Here is a 20,160-nt window from a genome sequence, read left to right as displayed (position 1 = left end):
AATTTCACTTTGAGGATGACTAGCTTTCCGAGTGTAATGATCCTGTCTACGATAACTGTATCGTATGTATCGTAAGTATGTATATGTTACAGGAAATGTATGAATTCTAGGAATTGTATACTATTCCTAGGAAATGTATACAATTCCGAAGCTATTTAGGAAATGTATAAAATATTGCTTCAGAGATTTTTTAATACGCACATATCCTAGGAAATGTATACTTTTCCTAGGAATTTTATAGAATTCCAATATTGTATTAGGAAATGTATAAAACTAAGCGGCACAAGCGCGGTCGCGTGATCGGGTGTCCCTCGGTACGCCTAAAATTTCATTTAGCCAAACCACATTGGCCGATAGGTACTTTTAACTCACAATTATTATTGTTTAACCTGACAGTTGTTTTTGGCACTATTATACTCTGGTCAAAAAAATATTTGCCTAAAATTTATTGGCATACCTTTCTTTCGGCATCACGCATATTACGCTGAAGTATTGGAAAGCCGTAATTTTAACATCTCTTTTATTAAACTATTATTGACATGAAGGTTTTAGTACTCCTGTAGCTGGATAACAAAGTCTAGGTTAGGTTAGGTTAGACTTGCGACCTTACACATCCACAGCTGCCGCGGCGCGGTAGCGCCATTTAAGTTTCGGAGAACAAAAAATGGCGTAACAAAAATAATTTTGTGTAAAAAAAAAATCTTAATTACATTTCCGATTGCTGTTTAGGAAATGTGTAATTTTCCTAGGAAATGTGTCTAATATAATTTACATCACACATTTCCGGGTGATTTTAGGACTTATACACAATTCCTAGGAATTGTATACAATGACGGATTTCATACATTTCCTGTAACATATACATATATGTACCGCCTACCTATCACTTAGCTACACAAGTGGACACAGTAAATACACTAGTTTAGCGGACACACATAAAACTCGAAAACATGCAATTTACTAGTTACATAAACAAGCGCGACGCGCCGCCGGCAAAACATAGCCGATATTTATGTTTCGACATTTCATCGACTATCAATCTACACTAAAGACATACTTTCACATTCTTCAACTTACTTTGATATACGTACGTGTATTTACTTGAGCAAACTGGGTTAGAATCACTTCTAAATATCAGGTGTCGCCGGACAAGTCTTATTGATATGATTACGGTTTTATAGACTAGTTTTTGCCCACGGCTTCGTTCGCAAGAATTTCTGTGTCACAGGAAGATTTTATCGCACATTTAATAAATAAATAAATATTCTTGGACATTTTACACTGTGCTTCTAGTTCCAAACTAAGCAAAGTTTGTACTATGGGTAGGTACTAGACAACGGATATAATACAGTTTTGTAGTAGTACATAATATACTTAGAAAACAACCAGTCCAATACAAACAAATATGTTCATGCACACAAATGTTTGTACTATGCGGGAATCGAACTCGCAACCTCCGGAATAGTAGTCCTTAGCGCCTTTCTGCTACCTTTATGACCTTTATGAGGTAGCTCAGCTCATCATAGCGATTTTGTTTGCGTTTTAATATGTGGTTGATACTATAAATGAAGTTCAAAGGCACGACGAGAAGTTACGACGTTAAGCAGAGACGATTTTTTCAAGCGATAGAGGTTGTAAGGCGTAATGTTGGTACTATTACTTATTCTATGGTAATGTTATTAATTTAGGCTGTGTTTCTCCTATAAACGGCGGCACAATCATCATCATCATTTCCGCCACAGGACGTCCACTGCTGAACATAGGCCTCCCCCAGTGATTGCCACGCCACATCGCCTGGTAGCGGCCTGCATCCTGCGTCATCATGCTTACTATGGAAATTTACTGTTGTGGTAGAGACCAAACAAATTTTTTGTGTGAAAGAGTTCAAACGTTGACGTATGGATGTCGATAGGAACGTTAGACGCTGGACGGCAGACGTGGCGTATAGCGTTTAATACAAGACCATAGCCTTAATATCTATAAGGTTCAGAATCAGTTCTTACCTGTCACTTTGGTACAGCTCAACCGAGGAGTTGAGCTCAGCCAGCTGCTCCTTCAAGAGCTGGAGGTTTGAGTTCACGAAACTGAGCTCGAGTGCCACCGTCTCCCTGAGCTTTCTGTTCGTCGTGGCCTGGAAACAAAAGAAAAAAATATTATAAATGAATAGAATAGTAGTATTTTCTATAATATTTCTTGTTCGTTTCAAACAAGGGACTTCTTGACAAAATCCTCCTCCAAGGACTTTTAAACGACCGGTCCTGCGCTGCCTGACAAAGGCGTTTTCCGCGTCCTGCACTAGATCATATAATAATAATAAATAATAATAATAAATAAATAAATCTTTGGACAATTTCACACAGCGCCAGCTAGCCCCAAAGTAAGCAACTCAATGCTTGTGTTATGGGTGCTAGCTTAACGGATATACTACTTATATACTTTTCTTTTTTTTTTATTAAATACATACATATTATACATATTATTATTTACACCCATCAAAGGTCCATTGAAAGGGAGCCCTACCTACAGTCAGTCCATGGTCGCTAGTTCGCTACTTACTTTTTCTTGAGATTTTCTTTATAAAGTAAAGCTGTTTTTGAGATATTTGGAAATCCCAAATAGCCGGTAAACTTTCTTACAGTCCCCCTAGACAAAACTACAAACATATCCGTTGTGATAATTCCGGAATCGCTTCGCTCTGGCGTAGTTATTACGCACCGAGAAGCAACTTAGATACCTATTAGAACTGTCCCGAATACTACTTTGGTATAGGTAGGTACTTATTCGTTCGTTCGTTTCAGCCAAATGACGTCCACTGCTGGACAAAGGCCTCCCCCAAGGTTTTCCACAATGAACGGTCCTGCGCTGCCCGCATCCAGGCTCTACCCGCGACCTTTACCAGATCGTCGGTCCACCTACCTAGTAGGAGGCCTGCCCACGCTACGTCTTCCAGCCCGTGGTCGCCACTTGAGAACTTTTGTGCCCCAACGGCCATCGTCTCTACGAGCTACATATGTGCCCCGCCCACTGCTATTCTTATTGTAAAAAAATATTTGAATAAAGTCAAATACCATGGAAGAGTTTTATTAACCCATTCACGCCCATACTCCCCAACAATGTCTTCATAGGATATTCCCTATCTCAGTAATCCGTCTAAATGGATTTGTGCAATTTCACGCGTAACCATAGAACAATGGCGGCGTAACATCCTGCGCGGGCGCTGCTGACGTCACCGTGAATGGGAAACCATTAAGAAAATCACCTTTCTTCGGTGCATTGACCGGACACGACATGGGTTCGATGTGATTGTTGTACGTTTTGGACAGAAGTGATTTGACCGGCCATAGGTGGGCCATAGTAAACAGCAGTAGTCTTAAGTATATTTTAAAGACATCAGACCTGTCTGAATAAATAGAAAAAATCCATTTGGTACTTTTCTAAACCATGAAAACGTTGGAAGAATTTATTGCCGAGATTGCTACCATGTATGTAGGTACTTTAATTATGTCACGATAACATTTTTCTAGACTACAGCTCTCCCCTCGTTTTAATATTAAACTGAAACAACTCATTCACGATTATTTCTATCATTTAATAACTTTACTCTATCTTCCTACTTGGAAGTCCTCTCTTACTTCATCTGTGATAGATCGCATAAACAGAGATACTAAAATCTTCTGTTCCAGGACTGTTCGATTTTTAAATTATTTTTTTAAATACGAAGTACAGAACTGACTGTTCCAATTTCAAAATATATTTTTTAAACATCACCTACCGCTTCTCTTCACTGTGCCAGATACGTTAGCCATCATAACATAAACGGCGGTCGAAACGCGCGCGCAAGTGTGCGTGACACCCTTTCTCGCTCGGTCTCTGAACCCTGACCTTGGTGAGAACCTAATTTACATAGTCCTTTGTCTTCGCTGGTCTTTTTGGACTGTTGCTTAGAAATGGTCAATTTTGATGCGAGTATGTTTACATGTGTAGGGTAGAAGCTTTTTGATGTATTACTTAATGAACAGTAAACATTGTGGGGTCTTATGTAGTGTGTAATAGGCGCTATATTTCAACAAAAAGGGGAGACTGATGTGCAAAAAATATAAATACAGATTGCGTTGAGTTGCGACTCTTATCGCTAGAAAATTTCAATAACTAAGTAGGTACATAATACAGCCTAAAACTACAGACTACTAAATTTTTACTTTGTCCTTAATACGTCCAAATACATACACTCGAAAAACACAACCATCCTTTTGGCGCAGTCGGGTAAAAAAATATGATTTTTGTTATTCTAAAATCGGATCTGGGGGCACGGCAGTGCCCCCACCAAGTCGAGCAAAAAAGCGGCACGGCCGTACCATCCTTTTCTCGAAGCAATTCAGGCCATTTTCGACCGCCTGTAACTTCGTTGTTGATAAAACTAGAAGGCTGAATTTTCATTAGCTATGCAGGCATTGTAAAGACACGGTATATTTAAAATTTCATTCAATTTGAACCAGTAGTTTAAGAATTATAACGGGTCAAAGTTACTCAATTTTGTCACTCACTGACTCACTGACTCACTGACTCACTGACTGACTCACCGATCATCAAAATTCTAAGGCACTTCTAGCAGACCTAGAAGCTTCAAATTTGGAATATAAGTAGTGTTTGGTGTATGAATCAAAGAAAAACTAAAACATTTGGGGGCACGGTAGTGCAACCGCCAAGTCGAGTAAAATTTTTCAATTTCGGTCCAGTTTTCTAGATACATAACTGCTGTCTACAAAATACAAAAAGAAATGAGATTTGGGGNAAAAAATATGACCAATAGTACCTAGTTTTTATACAACAACAATAGTTAATGATTTAAGGGAGTTTTTGCCATACCCAGTAAAAAAGAACGTCCGATTTTTTTATATTTTGAATAATCTATGTATGAATCACATTTACTGTTTATCACACATTTTACTCCAAAAATTTACTTTAGCAACAAATACAATCAAAAGTATTTTAAGTTAAGGGCTTATATGCTCATAAAAATCTTCTGATATTTCCGCCTACCTGTTTGCGTTTTTTCAATGTTTTCAGGATTGGAACTGGAACCAGCTAACCATAAATTCAAACTTTGTGAACTTTGTTTTATTTCGAAAGATTTCCTCTCCTTCTTTTTTCTTTTACTTGCACCACTTGGGTGCACACGTTTCATTTTATAAACTGAAAAATTCACCTTTAAATTTCAAACAAACTCACAACGCACATCAACTCACCGACAGCAGGTCAATTCAACTGACAGCAAACAGCTACGACGCGACATGCAGGTGCGCGCGGGGGGGTGACCGAGTACTTCGAGCACCGAGCGACTTACTATTACTTTTTTAATATACCTAGGTTAACCTTAGCTGTAATTTAATAAAAAGTAGGTTACTGTTTATTTAAAATTGTTTTTGCTGTATTACGTCGCTCTGGAACAGTAAAACAAAATAATTTTTTATAATGAAAAAACTTTTGTATACTTGAATTTTTTGGCTTTTGGAGGCCCCCTTGAGCCGGAGGCCCTCGGCGATCGCCGACCAGCCGCCCTGGCCAGACCGGGCCTAATCGGATGGGTCAAATAGAACGAACAGCCGAGCTAGGATGCGCGCCGTGATAAAATTTAATCGATGATTTTAGGCGACTAATGTATGGGCTTATCGCGTAAAATCGATAAAATGGCGTGATAAATGCTTATCGCGGCGCGCATCTTAGGCCTAAAGGTCATGTTCGTATTTATGTAGCAAGTTGGTTCGTTACAGCCAAATGACGTCCACTGCTGGATAAAGGCCTCCCCCAATGCTTTTCACGTTGTGAACCGGTCATGGGCTACCCGCATCCAGGTACTTTCCACGACATTCACCAGATCGTTGGTCAACATAGTGGTAGTAAGTAGGATCTTTCTTTAGGCCTTTAATATTTCTTTGCTAAAAGTAGTATAATAGCCGTCATCGTAGGTACTTGGTGAAGTAAATTTAGGTTTTAAGTAAAGTTTTAATAGGCGGCCAAGCTGGAGATCCTTGAGGACAATTTATAGCTGCGGAATGAAAATAAATAGCTGCACTTCTATTTTATGTATCTATCTGTCACTGTTACTGGTCCTGGCATCTCTTTTTAAGTGAGAAGGATGGAAACATTCGAATATTTGGATGACGTTGTTGGGAGGAGGTCAGGTATTCCTCGAAGCGCGCCCATTTTGAGCGTCTATTCCCCTTTGATCACCTGTATTTTATCACCCAGGTGATCAAAGTGGACTTCAGGCGACACTTTGGAGTCCTTTGATTACCCATTGACAAGATCATTAGGTGATCAAAGTGACCTGTTCGTTAATATCCAGGCTATGGCTGCGGCGACAATCTTCAGTCTATTTGCAGTGGTTTCACCGATTTGCCGAGGTGTGATGGCATTCCGTGAGAAATTGCAGGATTGCGGTCTGTAGTGGTTTTGCCTGTTATCGATCGACGCGAATTATCTATGATGTACGACTCGTGCGGTTTAAGAGCTATTGCATCCGACTTCGGACCGACATTTCTCGGATTCAGTGCAGTGGATTATTGCCCGAAGAAAAGGTGGCTGATGCCCGTTTTCACCACCAATCCCTAATTTTTATGCGGCTCCTATGGTAACACATAACAGGAATTTTGTTTTCATATGGGTCACTTAAAAATTAGGGATTGATGGTGAAAACGGGCATGAGTTTCTTTTGACACTTCTTCTTACCAGCCTTCATGTTGTACCGAAGTGGTGATCAAGCTATATGGGACGTATATAGGTGCCTTGAAAAGGGCCTACAATTGACGTCATAGGTTCGTACTGCTATAAAAAATCACTGACAGAAGCCGAATCAGCACTTCACCAGCTCTTTAAAAGGACACCTATCAATTGAAAAAAAAACTCACTCACTCTATACTCGACGCAGACTGACGTGACAGGCGGTATAATTATGTCAGTGCATATCACGTTTTCTTCGCACTAGCACTGGATACGGGTGACGTCACACAGAGGCAGGTATAGCTTTGAAAAACTCACCTTAAATAGGTTCTCTGCACCAGCTCGGAGACGCAACTCCTTGTTGATCTCCTGGTTGAGTTGGCACCGGCGCGTCTGCAGGCGGCCGCGGCACGTCGCCACGCGAGGGTCCGAGCCCTGTAACAATACACGCAAAGGTCAGAATTTTATACATGTAATGGTCAGACCGCGGCACTTTGCCATGCGAGGGTATGAGCCCTGCAACAATACACGCATAGGTCAGAATTTGATACATGTAATGGTCAGACCGCGGCACATTGCCATGCGAGGGTATGAGCCCTGCAACAATACACGCAACGGTCATAATTTTATACATGTAATGGTCAGACTGCGGCACATTGCCACGCGAGGGTCCGAGCCCTGCAAATTTACACGCAACGGTCAGAATTTGTGTCACCGTCAGAATTTTATACATGCAGTGGTCAGACCGCGGTACGTTTCCACGCAAGGGTCCGAGTGTACAAAATACATTATGTGGCAATACTGGCAACGTCAGTTGACTCGCAGTGGTCAGAATTCATGACATTGTCCGATTTGCAAGCAATAGTCTGAAGTTAATGCAGAATTCTTTGCTGATAAACAATAGGCCCTAGGGTTCATTCGTAGCCTTAAATACCTTTGATTTGCAGATTTGATACAATTAAGTAAGAATAGTGCAATACCGTAACTATTAATAATAATCTGTGCCACAAATTAAATACAATACGGCAGTAAATTACGTAGGTACACTTAGGTACACTGCTTCAAAAAAAATTAAAAACAAAAAAAGGAAAGTTACGAAAATAGGTAACACGTTCGTTCGTTTCAGCCAAATGACGTCCACTGCTGGACAAAGGCCTCCTCCAAGGCTTTCCACAATGCACGGTCCTGCGCTGCCCGCATCCAGGCTCTTCCCGCGACCTTTACGAGATCGTCGGTCCACCTAGTAGGAGGCCTGCCCACGCTACGTCTTCCAGCCCGTGGTCGCCACTCGAGAACTTTTCTGCCCCAACGGCCATCGTCTCTACGAGCTATGTGCCCCGCCCACTGCCACTTGGTTTTAGCAATTCTGCGAGCTATGTCGGTCACTTTGGTTCTCCTGCGGATCTCCTCATTTCTGATTCGATCACGCAGGGAAACTCCAAGCATGGCCCGCTCCATCGCCCTTTGGGTGACCTTGAACCTTCTTATGAGGCCCATAGTAAGCGTCCACGTTTCGGATCCAAGATCCATAAATCAACACTGGCAGCACACACTGCTCGAAGACTTTTGTCTTGAGACACTGCGGTATTTCGGACGTGAGTATATTGCGTAGCTTCCCGAACGCTGCCCAGCCGAGTTGGATTCGACGATTGACCTCTTTCTCGAAGTTGGCCCTACCTAACTGGACTGTTTGTCCCAGGTATACATAATTGTCAACAGCTTCGAGTGTAGAGTCTCCAACCTTCAAAGGAGTGGGTGCGACACGGTTATTAGACATGATTTTTGTCATGCCAATTAATGATTCGCTGTCAAAATATTATAATAATATTCTAAATTTTTAAGTTGCATAATAAAAATTATACGAAATAAATTATTCTGTACTTCATAACATTCGTCGCACATTAATTGTGAAGTTACGAAACAGAGCCGTAATACGTACGTGTTATGCGTACGGACGACCTAACTATGAACGCAATCAGAATTCAGTGATACCTTAAAAGTGCGGCTATTACAAAATACTGTCATTTTGGAGGCCTAAAGGTTTGTAATCATCACTAGAGTTATGGACTCGGTGGACAGACGGCCGAGAAGGTCGCGGGAAGCGCCTGGATGCGGGTAGGACCAGTGGTTATGGAAATCCATGGTGGAAGGACTTTGTTCAGCAGTGGAGATTTTCCCGCGACCTTATCCAGATCGTCTGTCCATCTAGTGGGAGACCACACAACATCTTCTGCCCCCAATGGCCATCAGCTCTACTAGCTATTTTTTCGTAGTTATGAATGGGTCAAATACCTAATTTACTTTGAAAGTAAGTTCTTCAATAAATTACTTACACAAATAACGGTTGTTAATTAGCTCCTTTTTAAATGATAGAACCAAATATTTTGTCATGAAATAACATAAAATATAGAAAAATTGTGTAATTAATGAACAAACTGACAGAAGTACCTACTCAATGATAAAAGAAAATATACTAAAGTCACCTATACGAGTAGCTGTAACTTAATAAAGATTTTTTTTAATTGCATTAAACTTGATTTTGATTACCTTAGATAAGCAATTTACATTACGCTCAGAGACAGTCCCAATAATGAATTATAATTTATAATTAAATTGATTATTTTAATGGACATGTCCGACAGAACAAATATAATCAATGTGGACAATATTTCCTATTTTTAGTTTGCGTTTTTAAGGTTCCGTACCCAAAGGGTGAAAACGGGACCAAAAAAAGAATAAACCAAATGGGACCATACAAAAAAACGTTTTTTTTGCCGTTTTTGCTCGATATTGCTTACCAGACTGTATCTCATGAATCATGATAGCTAGACAGTTGAAATTTTCACAGATGATGTATTTTAAATTGCCGCTATAACAAAAAAATACTATAAAATAAAATAAAGTAAATATTTAAGGGGGGCTCCCATTTGTATGTATTTTTTTTGCCGTTTTTTGCTCGATATTAATAACGGTAATAGGTAGATGCTTGAAATCTTCACAGAATATTTAGTTGTATATTCACTTCTAAAATAAATAATTAAATTAAAATAAAATAAATATTAAAGGGGGGGTCTCCCATACAACAACAAAATTGTCGTACTGAACCGCTCGTGCGCGAGTCCTACTCGCACCTGACTGGTTTTTCATTGCCTGACGAATGTCATTATTTAATATTTCTAATTGCTCGTCCAATTTTGAAGTGTTTAAAAAAATCTGCCAATAATTAGGTCAACAGACAGCTAATTGGCAAGTATTTGTAATGTATTGTTATTATTAAATAGAAAGCTATGAAGACGATCTGAAATTCTTGACAAGCCGAGTGAGATACGGTGTGATAATAAATATATCGATGCTAGAATACGATATTTTTTGTATCGAGAACGGGGTTTTGATTTGAAATTCTGTAACTTGGTGAATAATGGGTAATAAAGATACAGTGTTATATTTTTATTGTTTTTAGTTTATCTGCTAATAAATTAAACTAATAAAGGTTAAAATACTAGACATAGAGAACGGCATATTATCGGGACCGCGTAGACCGTTAAAATAATTTAAATCACCGATCGTCAATGCCAAAAGTAGTTTAACTGCTTTAATATGGATATTGCATAAATATTAGACAGATTTGAGCTCAACTTTGTTTAATAAATTTTGTACAAAATAAATTCGAAAGCCTGTCATTTTTGCATCTCTGTAACTATTTTTTTTATTATAAAATATGTGAGATATGCCCACAATTTCTTGTATAATAATTCAGGGATCGACGAAATTGAGATCCTTGCCATAGTATACTCGTAGTATTCCACTTACGATGACAGTGTGTACTATAATTTGATGAACTGTAGTAATTCGAGTTGTCACACTGTAGTCGCAAGTGGCCGAGGCAATAGGCAAGTTCACAAGTCACATTTTGCATAAAACAAACGAAAGTTGAGTAAATTAGCGCCAAAAGTTTTTAAATTTGACAGTTTTTACCATAACAATCGCTTCTATTAAAATACATGACTTATTCGAAATATATCGATACAAAATCGAATGCTAATCGATATTTGGTGACGCTCAGATTCACAGCACGTGAATGAACGAACTCTGTGCACGCGCTGGATTACTTATACGATAAAGTAAAATGCAAGTGAAACCGATTTCATTGTCGTGACATTGTAATAGAAAGGTTTTGAATAGTACATCTGATTAAAAGACGAAGTGAGATGGTGAAACTGGATAGTTGACAGCCAACTTCTTTACTCTATTTAAAAAAAAAGTCTAACATACATTAATATTATTAGTATGTTATGTGTCATACATAAGTCACACATATTTAAACTTACTATTTAAACAGTGCATAATGAATTTTTGGTAATCATCAGTTGTTTACTATATTGCATTGGTACCTACTTACTTATTCTAACTTTCCTTCGGCACAAACTTGACCTTCACTGGTTGGGTTTTTATTGGCGGTCAAGCTGTAGATCCTGGCTACACAGGAGTTGCAGCAGTGGGAACGAGAGGTGAGAATAGTCCCGTATAACTGTCTTTCTTCTGTAATTTATTCTTTTTCTTTAAGTCTGTGGCACCAACTTTTCTTTAAATTAGGTGGCAACGTTGATCCTTGTGGATAAAGGCTCGTTCTTAGACTAGTGTATGGTGGTTCCCACCAATTCAAAAGTGCATCTTTTCTCCACAACTCCATCTTTCCCAATGACGCACCCCGTAACCTTGGCAACCGTTCCACGCAATAAATCACCAAACACGCGTCTTCAAGTACCCTCCAGAATACGAAAGGCCGTCGGAATGTAAGATCCGATCGAATGCACCGAAGGCAGTAAACCACGGCTCTACGTGACTGGGGTTTGGAAGGAATGTGTGTGGGACTTTTTATGAGCTTTGGGTCCGATGTCATTGACAATTTTTTAAGTAAACTAGCTTCTGACAGCGGGTTTCGATTTTTTTTTTTATCCACAACTAGGAAGCTCTTGGCCTGTATCTCACCTCCCAGATAGCAAGCGAACTTGCTGCAAACATGATTTTTATTTGAAATTAGATTGTCACGTCAAATATGACAAATCAAGTTTGTGGCAATATTGCTGTAAGCTTTTTGATTTAGGTATGATGTTTCAAGGCTTTTTTAATTTTGAAGCAAGTTTGCATTTTGCGCTATGTTTTAAAGATGAAGTATCAAGTTTGTTTTTTGTTTGTTACAAACTTGCGTTAAACTGTCATACGCATGGAGCAAATAATCAGTGTTGCCAGAAGGTTACTTTTGTAACCTTTTAGGTTACTTTTGAACTGCATTGGTTACACTAATGAAAAGGTTACTTTTAGGTGATTTTTCAGAAATTGTAGAATTAACTTTTACAGGTTATTCAGTAAAAATATTAATAGTGACAATTTAAAAATTATGTCATAAACTGCATTTAAACATGAATTTGATTTATTATTTGTTAAAGACAATGAGTTTTAGCAAATGTTTTTTTGATAATAAAACGCAAATCCATGAAACGGTTTTATAAAGCGCCACCGCGCGACTGATTAAGATTGTCCAAGCCGTCATGGCCGATTTTTTCACATTTTTTCAACATAGTAACTAAATAAGACGCAATAACAAAATTTTGAAAAGTTGTCGACCTAGAAAATACAAAGTCCTATCTATTAGTATATATTTTAAGTGTAAAATGTTAAAAATGAATATATGAGAGTAAAACAAAAAAGCCGTCGAAGTACTTCTTTGGGATTTTTTTTTATCGGACAAACTATGCAATATCGTGTTTTGGAAAAGTTGTCGCCCTAGTTAAAGACATTAACTTACTCCTACAATTTTTTGTTTGCTAAAATATCTTTTCATTTAGAAACTATCTGCAAACAAAATCGGTCAAATATCGACAATTTGGGAAATCATGGCCTTAAGGCAAACTTACATATTATTTATACAGGGTGTTAGGTAAATGGGTATATGAGCCGACACTAGTCCATGTTAACATGGTCATATAAATGGTATGGTGAAGTCAGGAAATTGATATCTTCATTTTATTTTTTTAATTATTATACAAAATAAATTTTATAAAATCCGATTTGTATGAAAAATAAAATAATTAAAACAAGTTTGTTAAGGCAAACTTACATATAATTTATAGAAGCAGACATAATGCAAGTTTGTTAAGGCAAACTTGCATATACTTTATAGAAACACATTAATGCAAGTTTGTCGCTCGGAAACTAGAAAGTTTGATTTAAACTTGCCTCAAGTTTATATACTTGCCATGGCAAATTTGAAACAAAGCTTCATTTTTGATACATCAAACTTACTGCAAGTCAGATTCAAGTTTAAATTGTTATCTGGGCTGATGGTAATCATTTTTGGTTGATGATTTTCGGGCAAGTTCATTTCAAGATCGGCGGAAGGCAGGTATGTAGATTACGGTATAACCACCTCTATGGTCAAATAGTAAGGCGGGTAAGAGGTCCCGGATTCAATTCCAAGTGAGGGTTGGTGGAAGAGCATATTTAAAGACTGCCTGGCTAACAACCACAATCATACCTAAGAGTCTTTCACATTTAGGCGATTTAGCAGCGCGACAAACGCCGACAGACACGCTGCCGAAAATTTCATACTAAACTCTGATTTTTAATTCGACGGAATTTTGACATTTCAGAAGTGTTGCCAACATTGAAACATTCCCACTAAGAATGGAGAGCATTTTCACAAATTAAAAAATAATCCTTTCTTGAATTTAAGGTTTCCCTTGAAAAACTAAGGCTTAAAAATGTACTGATCATTTCAAAATGGTTACATATTTAAATTTTTATTATCATATTTTTGAAGTTACAAAAAAAATTGGGAAATTATTTTTCTATTACCGGACTCCCTGCCCAATAATCCATGGGTTACAAAACCTTGTTTATGAAAATCCTTTTTTAATAAAATCTTAGCTTCATAAAATAACCAATTTAACAAGATGCCAATTTTATAATCCAAGTTGATTATGATGACGATAATCATGATTGATGATCAATACATATTTTCGTTCATGATAATATGTTGTTTTACTGTGTTAAAAACACGTTTTTTTCTATTTAATGTACATAATAATTAATGTACATTGAATTCACAAAACAAACAATAGTTCATTCTTTTAGTTAAGTTGTACTTGATGAAATCTCAATTCATATTATTTATTAATAATTCAAAGCAAAAAAGGCTTATTACATTTGAATTGTCAAAAAATGACAGCTGTCAGAATTCCGTCGAATTAAAAATCGGACTATAGGTATATGACAGCGGTTGCATCCCTCCCTACACATTATAAAAAGTTAAAAACGCCACTGCCGCGCTGCAGTCGCGCTACTAACACCCATGTGAAAGCGCTCTAAGTCAGTCTAACATCGTGTTAAAATCATCATTTCATTTCTTGACAAGTAATTTCGTCACATTGCCAATACTGGCACACCTTTATGAAAATGTCAGTAAAAACATAGTTGCCAACTGCGACGTGGTCATGAAAAATGCATGATGCATCAATAATTACTGATGTTGCCACACCACTGCAATCTCGACATTTGCAATGGAAATGGTTCAAGTGCACTGCATAGCGCATAGCGGTCGGCAGGGATAGCTATGTATGAGAATAGAAAAAGAAATACATGTACATGTAGGTACTTACGTCCTAAACTACGTTCTTAAAGTTTCTAATTGTTCGTGGATGTACCATTAAGTGTTAATTTTAGTCCCAAAACTATGAAGATTTATTTTATTGTAATGGGTTGCTTTGAAGCAGCTACTATGCTTGATTTACTACCGTTTTATGCGTAGACACTTATAGGTACTTATATCTACAGTGCCGCATATAATGAATCTATTAGGACTGAATGACCATGATTTTAGATCTGAGACAAATCGTGACATTTTGAACATTGAAGTCATGTTCTTATCACACTGTTTGACCCCAGCGGTATTCGAATCCACAACCACAAGTGGCATGGCATTGTAATCACAAGACTAAGCACGTAGCTCCATTTTTTCGACAAATAAATACACACGTACTCCTACTCTAAAAATTATCTACGATGGTTTTAACGAAGTAGACAAATAATATATTGCAAAATAAATGGCCTTAAACAAAATGGCAACGACTATTTCATACCTCGTTATTTTGCTTCTTCACATGAGTAATTTGCAATGAATTATATGTAATAGGTAAATAGTTTCATAAAGTTAGCGCAACTACAAAAATTTCGTAGCGTGTAGCGCGTAGGGTTCCCAACTTTTGGTACGACGAAAAAGTATGGAACTTATCCTAAAACTTATCTTAAATTACCGACTTTATATACTGAAATATAATAACGAATAGTACCTATATTATTTTTATGACTTTTAAATCATATTTTTCCGAGCTTCTTGTTTGACATAGTTTTGTACTGAAATAAGGTGAAATCGCCTAAATTCTTCAGTTTCTTGTTATTTTTTTGATTGACTTTGACTAATGAAATGAGTGATAAATAACTATAATCGTGTGGTTCCGAGTCCGACAGAGACATATAGAAGGTATAAAAATATGTGAACATCAGGCTTTCCCAACCCAAACCGTTTGGCGCAAAGCGTAGAGAGTGCAAGCCAAATCCTGCAATTGCCTCGGGTAACTTAGAAAGGGTCGTATCGTGTTTGCACTTCTGCAGTAGAGGAGACTAAATAAAACTAAAAAAAACTATTTTGGCAAATGTGAAGTTTAATTGGTAACTCTATATGTGTTATAGAATGCTGTTTGTTTTCCTAACAATAAAATAAATAAATAAATAAATAAAATTACCTCATGATAATGAAAAAAGTACAATACTGTTTTTAAAAATTGAGTTGAGAACCCTACGCCCGCAACCTCTGTCGATACACTGTTGTAAAATGCGATATCGACATGTAAGACCACTTGCATCGTTCATTTCGGCATTTATAGAGCATAACTGACGGTTTTCAGAGCCATACATTAATGTCAACTCGCAGATGTGTTGAATAAATTGCATTAAATGCATCTACGACCTAGAAACTTTTCCAACGCATCGACAATTTGCAGAATTTTTTAATCAGTGGTTTCTCAAATCAAGTCAAATTATATTAATGACTATCACAAATATCTAGAACAAGGTAAGTAGCGTGTTTGCTTATTTTCAGAGCTATCTGACTCTATCGCTCGTCACGGTAACAGACTCTAAAATACAGATAACGTTATTGTAGGAAGTAATCTCAGAAGTAGACAGGCACTGAAACAAATCCCAGATTTAAAGGATCTGGGACATTATGGGCTAAGCATTTAAAAATACACATTTATATTTTTAGTAATCACAAAGTTGTCAAGTTTTTATTTATAATATTTTTTTCTGCTTTCTTGTTTCAACACATTCATTCCCACATTCTTCAATGTTATTTAAACTAACATTTGCTTTCCCCGAAGTATTTGGTATTCATCGGTAGATTCTCAGTATTGACTATTGATGGAATCGATCTATCGATATCTTGCATCGAATGGGACATAAATACAATACACCTGCTTTTTTATTTTATATCAATAATACAGTCTTTTTTTTTTATAAAATAATATTAGTAATTTGTGGATTCACCACAATAGACGTCGTCGAAGTTCAACCTACTGATTTAAGGTTATAAAATGTTTCACATTACAGTTTTCTGAGTCACACGATCAAGGATAGAAATCCTACTCGGACAGGTATCCGAGATGTCGCGTTGCCAGAATCGATAAACGATTAATCGTAACCAGATCGGTACGATAACTGCCGTTAATGACAGTGAATGAGTGTTTTGACTTCAGTGAATGGGTCGCTCGTATTTTTATGGGCCATTATTTCTTTGTAGTTCATATCAATGACAACGACCTATTCTTGGGAAACATTCATTCATTTGTATGGCATCATACAGCATGTTAAAAACTTGTATGATCAGAAATCAGGTGCTCAAAGACAACCTTTTGGAAACAATATTCAAATTTTAAATAAGAAAATATTTTCTGCTCAATTTGTAGGTAAGTCTTTAGAATGGAGAAGTGTTAAAAAGGAGTAAGTAAAAAATAACAAGATATAGAAAATAGATGGTTTTACCGCAAGATAACTGATATATTTTTTGCTTTAAGTTAAAGTTTTTGCCTAACTTTTATTTGGTCCAGAATTTGACTACTTCGAGTAGAATGTCATAGTAGGTAAGTATTAAGTTTGTCCCTTTAAAAATGGTTTTAATGTGCATCAGAAAAATCATTAATCAAAACTTAAATTTACTTTAATGTAAGTTCTGAATCTGATGTTTTTTTATGCATAACAAGGCAGGTATTTGACCACAATCGCACCTGATGTTAAGTGGGATGCAGTCTAGGATGGTATATATCTGCCCTGTAAGTGCCTAATTCACTCTCGCCTTGAAAAGGCCCGGATTATAATCTTCGGGAAAGACAGCAGCAGGCAACGAATTCCAGAAGATGTTATTAATATTAAGCAAAAAACACAATGCAATTTTATTCAACAAAAAATTACAAAGCTTTTACTTATTATCATAATAAATTGCCTCGTGTTCTGTAATTCAATAATAATAGGGCAGGATGATACGTTTTCGCACTTTTATTGAAGGGCCTATGCACACTTGCAAGATTTTTAAAACAAAACAACAATAACTTAATTACAAACGAAGATGATTTTAATTCACTGGATAAATCTAATAATCTGACGCAAATATAAATACTGGGTCAGTTTTTTTTAACTAAATCCCAACTAATATTATAAATGCGAAAGTAACTCTGTCTGTCTGTTACGCTTTCCCGCTTAAACCTCGCAACCGATTTTGATGAAATTTGGCATAGAGATAGTTTGAGTCCCGGGAAAGAACATAGGATAGTTTTTATCCCGGTTTTTGAAACAGGGACGCGCGCGATAAAGTTTTTCTGTGACAGACAAAATTCCACGCGGGCGGAAAGCTAGTACATAATAATATTATTATGTAGTCTATGTAGTCTCTTGATCTCTAGCAATGAAAAAAAAGGAAACGTCGAAAAATGCTTCCATACTAGATAAATCAAATCCGCTAATCTAAATTATTAATTTTTAGTTAGTTTAACATCCTAAAAATATTCAAAGATTGTGCACATAAAAGAAAAAACCGGCCAAGTGCGAGTCGGGCTCGCGCACAAAGGGTTCCGTAGCAGCAACAGTTAAATCAACCTATTCAAAAACTACAAGAGATACTTTGATCAAACCAAAAATCGTTGAAAGAGTTAATTAGCATGCTCACCTCTATTTTTTTTAGAATTTTATACCCCGTAGTTATAAAAATAGAGGGGGGGGGACATACTTTTTACGACTTTGAGAGCTGATATCTCAAAAACCGTTCACTTTAAGAAAAATGTTTTTTAGAAAACTTTATATCATTTTAAAAGACCTTTCCATTGATACCCCACACGGGTATGTACATCGAAAAAAAATTTTCATCCCTCAGTTACATGTATGGGGGGCCCCACCCCCAATTCTTTTTTTTACTATTTAGTGTCATAATTTTGTAGCGGTTCATACAACACATATTCCCATCAAATTTCATCACTGTAGTACTTATAGTTTCCGAGTAAATCGGCTGTGACAGACGGACAGACGGACAGACGGACAGACGGACAGACGGACAGACGGACAGACGGACAGACGGACATGACGAAACTATAAGGGTTCCGTTTTTGCCATTTTGGCTACGGAACCCTAAAAATAGTCATTATGAACTAGGTTGTAAACACAAAAAAAAAATAGAACAGGCCTTATAGTAGGGAATTTAGTGCAAGAACCCCTCCACTTTGGTATAGAAGGCTCATTTTTGCAACAGTGGTTCTTTGGGTGCTCCTGAGTGGATTTCCGTCGGTAGACATCGGGAGCCCCCCCTGTGGTAGCAGGGGGAGGGGGGGCAAGTTTCCTTCCGCCGCGCTTCACTTTAAGGCCCATATCTTCAAAACTATGGGTATTATGGTAAGTGTGGTATAATTTTCGGATAATTAAAGGATGGCGAATTCATTTCTAGAACAAACTTTTTGTCTTTTCATACAAAAAAATTGAAATATTGAGTAAAATTCACAAAAACCAAAAAGATTATCTCCAGTGGTTTAAAAGTAAACGACGTTTATTTAAAAAAATACTTTTTGGTTTTTGTGAATTTTGTTCAATATTTCTATATTTTTGTATGAAAAGGCAAAAAGTTTGTTCAAGAAATGAATTCGCCATAATTTAATTATCTGAAAATGATACCACACTTGCCCTAATACCCATAGTTTTGAAGATATGGGCCTTAAAGTGAAGCGCGGCGGAAGGAAACTTGCCCCCCCTCCCCCTGTTACCACAGGGGGGGCTCCCGATGTCTACCGACGGAAATCCACTCAGGAGCACCCAAAGAACCACTGTTGCAAAAATTAGCCTTCTATACCAAAGTGGAGGGGTCTCCATACAAATCATTGCACTAAATTCCCTACTATTATAAAATTCGATATTTAAAAGTTTCTCGGTTAGCGTCGCATGACCTTTTCATTCGCCGAGCAAAAAAGTAAGAATGTAAGGGCTCTTATAAAATTGGCCGTTGCGTAACTGGCAGGCAGGTAAAAAAGTTATGTTGACAGCAGCCGCCATTTTTGATTACACATAATTAACGCGGGAAACCTGAAAGAAAAGAGGTTTTATAAACTTTTCTGTTTTATTATGGGACCTTCTATGTGTAAACTACATAACTTATTTATTTTAATAGAGATTAGTCGGTAGGTACTTTATTACTTAAGTATTTTCTCTTTCTAAATGCCAGTTTATTTTGTTGAGATAATAGGTTTTAGGAAGTTTTAGGATTTTTATACAAGATTAAGTAAGCTTTAAAATTAAATTTTAAATGAAAATGTAGCTACTGTGTTATTATTAGTTTAATAAACTGCCATTACTCATGGCATTTATGCCCAAAATAAACTAAACCATTTAACAGGCATAAAAAAGTTTAAATTCCATTATATTCTGGACCATAAGACAAGGAAACAAGGTTAAAAATGCGATAAAGAACAAAATGGCGCTTATGCCATAGACTTTTAATATACCATAGACTAGATGGCACGTTCCAAAGATGAACTAAAGGGTAGTCTTCAAATTGCCCTGCTATTAGATATTATTAATACTTCAGATCTATTATTACGAAACTAAAAATAAAGCTATTAAGTCCAGGTGGGGAATAAGGTCAGTTGATCCGCGCATGCGTACTGATTATAGTAATTTCACCGCGAGACTATGTCGTCTGATGATAATATGATGTCGTAGGGCTGTAGAATCACTTTATTGTTAACTGTACTTTTTTTTTATCCACAACGATTGCTCTTAAACGGTACTCCTATGCCCGTTTTCACCATCAATCCCTAATTTTTAAGTGACCCCTATGGTAACAAATAACAG

The 20,160-nt window shown here is 37.1% G+C and overlaps 1 protein-coding gene across 3 annotated transcripts in view; it reads right to left on the bottom strand.

Moving 5' to 3' along the window:
- Rhp (GTP-Rho-binding protein rhophilin) overlaps positions 1 to 20,160 on the bottom strand; it is a 193,382-nt gene that overhangs the window by 65,220 nt on the left and 108,002 nt on the right. For all 3 annotated transcript variants that reach the window (XM_028318819.1, XM_028318820.1, XM_028318821.1), the window contains 2 exons: positions 7,039 to 7,155; positions 2,004 to 2,131 (listed from right to left, as the gene is read on the bottom strand). In XM_028318819.1, coding sequence (XP_028174620.1) covers positions 2,004 to 2,131; positions 7,039 to 7,155 — 245 coding nt within the window. The remainder of the gene's footprint in view (positions 1 to 2,003; positions 2,132 to 7,038; positions 7,156 to 20,160) is intronic.

Source organism: Ostrinia furnacalis, unplaced genomic scaffold (genome assembly GCF_004193835.3).
Source record: "Ostrinia furnacalis isolate ACB-3 unplaced genomic scaffold, ASM419383v2 OfSCF7013, whole genome shotgun sequence".
NCBI classification, from domain to species: Eukaryota; Metazoa; Arthropoda; class Insecta; order Lepidoptera; family Crambidae; genus Ostrinia; species Ostrinia furnacalis.
The sequence above is the reverse complement of the archived record's forward strand: the minus strand, read 5'-3'. Positions and strand labels throughout refer to the sequence as shown.